The 4362-nt window shown below is 41.4% G+C and overlaps 1 protein-coding gene across 1 annotated transcript in view; it reads left to right on the plus strand.

Annotated features, from left to right (window-relative positions):
- Nucleotides 1–247: 247 nt before the first annotated feature.
- The window catches only part of HAPSTR1 (HUWE1 associated protein modifying stress responses), a gene marked incomplete at its 5' end in the record, with an annotated part of 28159 nt that continues 24044 nt past the window's right edge, over nt 248–4362 (plus strand). The window contains 1 exon segment of the mRNA XM_014587065.1: nt 248–328. Coding sequence (XP_014442551.1) covers nt 248–328 — 81 coding nt within the window.

The following is a 4362-nucleotide window of genomic DNA, read 5'->3' on the forward strand; positions in this document are numbered from 1 at the left end:
GCACCCCTGGCCCCGTGGCCCGGTGTCCGCCCCGCGGCGACCACCCGGTTCCTCGTCCTCTCACTCATTTTGGGATCCCGAAACCCTTGAACAAAATGGCGAAACCCAACATGGCCGTTCTGGAGTGACTGACGCCCTAATAACAAATTCTCTCTCTTGTCTGTCTGTTTCCCTCCTCTGTCTGTCTTTTTGTGTGTATGTGTGCTTTTGTTTTTCTTTTTTTCCCCCCTTCGATTTTCCTTTTCAGATCGAGTGTGTCAGCAGCCAGGCCTTTCTCTCTGGGTCCCGTTCCAAAACGCAGCCACCGCCGTCACCAACCTCTACAAAGGTAAAGATAACCTTGCTGCATTGCCGATTACGGGTAAGGGCGGCTGCGTCAGGGTGTCAGCCCTGCGTTCCCAGCCTGTTTGCTGGTCCTGCGGCCGGCTCTAACCTGGAGAACCTGCAGCTGCAGGATCCTGGTGTAGTCCGGCAGGATCAATCGGTGGCGATTTTGACACTCAGGGCCTCCTCTGCTGGAGACATATGGCAATGTCCTGGGACATTCTTGGATGCCATCACTGAGGGGACTGCAGAATGTCTTGCAGTGCCCAAGACAGCACTCAGATCCCTCTGGGAGAAGTATCCAGACCTTAAAGCTTAGGTTTGAAAAACCTGAGCTGGAAGATGTGAGAAGACATCAAGAGCAGTTTGTTTTGGGGCTGCAGACAGAGAGGTGGGACAGATCTCCAGGAGAGGAGTTTTTGAGTTATAGGCAACCTGGATAAGGCAGTTTGATAACATTTAAGTGCTGGGAAAACTTGCTAATTGGAACAATCTGTGCACATGTTAATGTGCTGCTCAGATTCAAGTATTTTCATCCCAAACTGCTCTGTATCTGCTTAGAAGTGGTCGGTGAAATACCTGGGGTCAGACTCCTGAGTTGTTGGTTGATTTGTTTTACACAGGGGTATCTTTCTAGTAGTGTTTGTTTTGCCTCTTTTTTTGATGACCTGAAGCTGTACTTTTGTTAACAGTGGGTTTAAATTTTGTGCCTAACTTATTTTGAAGATTTGGAAATTTGGGTTTGAATTTTGACATCGTTTCTGTGAAAAGGATTTGAGTTTGTTAATCTTACTAAATGAAAATTTTCAGCTGGTAATGGAATTTTGTGTTTTAGAAGTATCAAAATAGGTTGAAGCAGGCTATGGAGAATCAATTCCTGATTCACATTCTTTTGTGTAAGAATGTACAAGTGATGGCAGCATTCTCTAGGACAAATACCACCCCTTATTGTGAGATTTTTTTTTTTGAGTAGACTTGGCAGTTTTTTGAGATAGTAATTTGAGAACATAACTGAAACTGGTGAATATGAATGTTATTTTCAGGGAATGAGGAACTAATAGTCCAGCCTTATGAGAAAAGGGGAAACATGGTGAAATGGTGCCCCAGTGGTCAACTTTGATTGTATATGGGCGGGTTTTCTAAATTTTGACTACTGAGTATATTGCTTTAGTATCCATCAGTGCTTGAGTGTCTTGAGCATTCTCTGTGGAATGGCTCTTGGTTCATCTAGAAAGGAAGTTTTGAAATAATTTGTAATTTAAAAATCTTTGATTTCGTGCAATATATCAGTAATTCACATAAATAAAAAACACCCTTTTAGGAAGTATAGTTTGATTTGTGACGAACATGTGCTATTAACAGAATACATCCCTCTATCCCAGGAGCCCCTGACAACCACTAACCTGGTCCCTGTGTGTACAGTTGCCCTCTCTAATGTCGTTGATAGAACCATGTAGTGTGCCGCGTTTGGCGTCTAGCTTCTTCTACCTGCATACTGTTTTCGAGATCGATCCATTGAGTTCACATTGCATGTATTAACAGCCAAGTACCTTTTTATTGCTGACTAGTATTCTGTGGTGTGATGATACTACAGTTTATCCTTTTGCTTTTGTTGCAGTTACCTTTTAATTGATGGGGGAAGGCAGCATAGCGATTTAGGGTCTGTTAGGCCCCATACAAATAAGAATGTTATCTTGATTTTGGTGCTGTTGTGTGCTACTGGAATGTATCCTGTTAAATTAAAGCCTATTAGTTTTGTTGTGAAAACTTCATGAGAGGGCATCAATTTTGAGTAAACACGTGGCCCTTGGATTATTGTATATGGTGGATTGTTAGTCTGAATTAGTTTTGTTTCTTATTTCTATGAAATGAAATGTCCCTTTTTTACTCAGAGTGGCAAATTGTGTTCTGTGAGATTAAATAGTGTAGCAACATTTTCTATTTTTTTAAGAAATTTATTTAATTAAAAAAAAAATCATTCCAACACCTTAACCACCAGGCCACCCACCAGCCCCTTCTTTTTCTGTCTGACTTAAAGTGTGGATAATGTGCAGGTCTTTATACTCTTCCTTCTTTCCAGGGCGTGGTCTTCAGAGACCAGGCATAGTTCTATAAGAATGGTTGGCTATCATAAGTAGAACCAATAAAATTTGCCAAGTAGTGTCACAAGTGCATGCCACATTAAGTAGTGATAAATTTAAATCAAATTGTTCATGTTTCTGATTAAAGTGTAATTTATAGGAAGGGCGATTTGGGGGAATTCTTTTAAATGGCCAGTAATTTTGTATTTTGTATAATTACACTTAATCTGGCGAGCTAAAAATGGCTTATTTTAGTCTCGGAAGAGTTTGGCGCTCCTGACAGCTTCTTCATAACTTCTAAAATGAGCACATAGGAAGGTGAAAATTAAGGTTAAAATTCAGCAAAATTAAGGTAAAAATTTAGCAGAGGACCTCTTTTAATTGTCAGTGGGCTTTTGAGAAGTTGAACATTCAGAGTTCTTTGGTTTGAAATGTGACTTGAAGGATTTGGGAGAGAATGAGTCTGGGTTGTCTCCACATTGAGAAAAGAATTCAGTAAAATCAAGTGCATGGCTCCTTCTAGTCCAGATAGTAGGGTAAGATCTTGGCTTCCTTTTTTTGAAAAGGGCTTTGAAGAATGATCCCTACTGGGACCAGCAGTTAGCATAATGGCTATGTCGCTGGACTCCCACGTAGTCAGCTGCAGTTGGGTTCGTGTCCCGGACCCAGTGGCTTAAAACTCACTCAGGGCGCACGTGTGTGCATGCCCAAGATCCTGAGAGGAGAATGGAGAAGGGATTGCGGCGTGACCATCTCCCCTGGGGGGTGATTTCTCACTTTCTGTCTTTATATCTGTCTCTGTCTGTCTGGCCAGCGCACGCGCCCTGTAGTGAAAACCTCTCCAAAAAAAAAAAAAAAAAAAAAAAAAAAAAAGATCCTTACTGCTGATTTTTGGTTTACTAAAATCCAGGCAGTAGGATTTTTTTCAATATTTGTTATATTCTTGGCTTAGTATGTTTTTTGATATCTGTCACTTAGAGAAGGGGGTGAGAAGGTTCCCAGGTTTTTTTAAGGTAGCCAGGGTTGATGCTTACCTGGGAAATACTTGGACAAGCCTATTGTCAGTGTTTGTTGCTTAAATCCACCTATTTCCTTAGGTGGCTGGTTTCAGTACCTTTTGAAAGTACTTTGGTGGGAGTGTCTTCACTAAGTTAATGGAACATGCATCTGATAACTCTATGCGAGGATTTCTCTGTTTTTACACCAAATTAAAGGGGTACTGAAATTCCATTTTGCAGTGTTTGAAGTTCTTGGTGTTCTAATCTTTTGTCATTCTAATTTGCTTGATACTTAAGGCCTCTTACTAGAGGTTGGGCCAGTGGTTGTCTTCTAGGCAGCGCTATGCTGGGTTGCCTTAGGGGGCCACCCCAAGATGGATGCAGGTGGTCTAGGTCACCATGAACCAGTGCTGATTTACACACTCCATAGTGCCACTTCTAGTCACTTCTCTATTTGTTCCTTCTCAGCTTTTTAATATTTTTCATTTAAAAAATGTGCCTTCACCTCTCCTTTTGAACTATTTGGTTGGTAGAGTTCTGCCTCATGTTGGGAGTTTTCTCTTGATATTGCTTGTATCGAAACTATTTTTGGTTATCTCCTACAAGGTATCTGTACTGCACGTGTCTGTCCTGAAGCAGTAGTGCTTCCAGAGAGTGCAGGCAGCACTGTGGTTGAGAGTTGTGGATGGAGCCTACTGCCAGATTATTTGCTTTTAGCTTGTATAGTCCTGGAGACATGTCAGAGTCATGCAGTTCACCTTCCTTAACTTGTAAATACCTGCAATTATAATACAATTCCATGCCTGGCATGTAGTACTAGGCTCTAGCCCATGTGTTGATTATGGTGATGGTCAAGGTTTAGCTATTTTTTGAATGTTTCACACTGTGGGCAGTGCTTACAATGATGGGAAGTAAGTTTATTTTTGTCTTCAGAATAAGCTTTATGTGTACTTTCCTCA

The sequence above is a fragment of the Tupaia chinensis genome, unplaced genomic scaffold (genome assembly GCF_000334495.1).
Source record: "Tupaia chinensis unplaced genomic scaffold, TupChi_1.0 Scaffold000182_1, whole genome shotgun sequence".
In the NCBI taxonomy this organism is placed as follows: domain Eukaryota; kingdom Metazoa; phylum Chordata; class Mammalia; order Scandentia; family Tupaiidae; genus Tupaia; species Tupaia belangeri.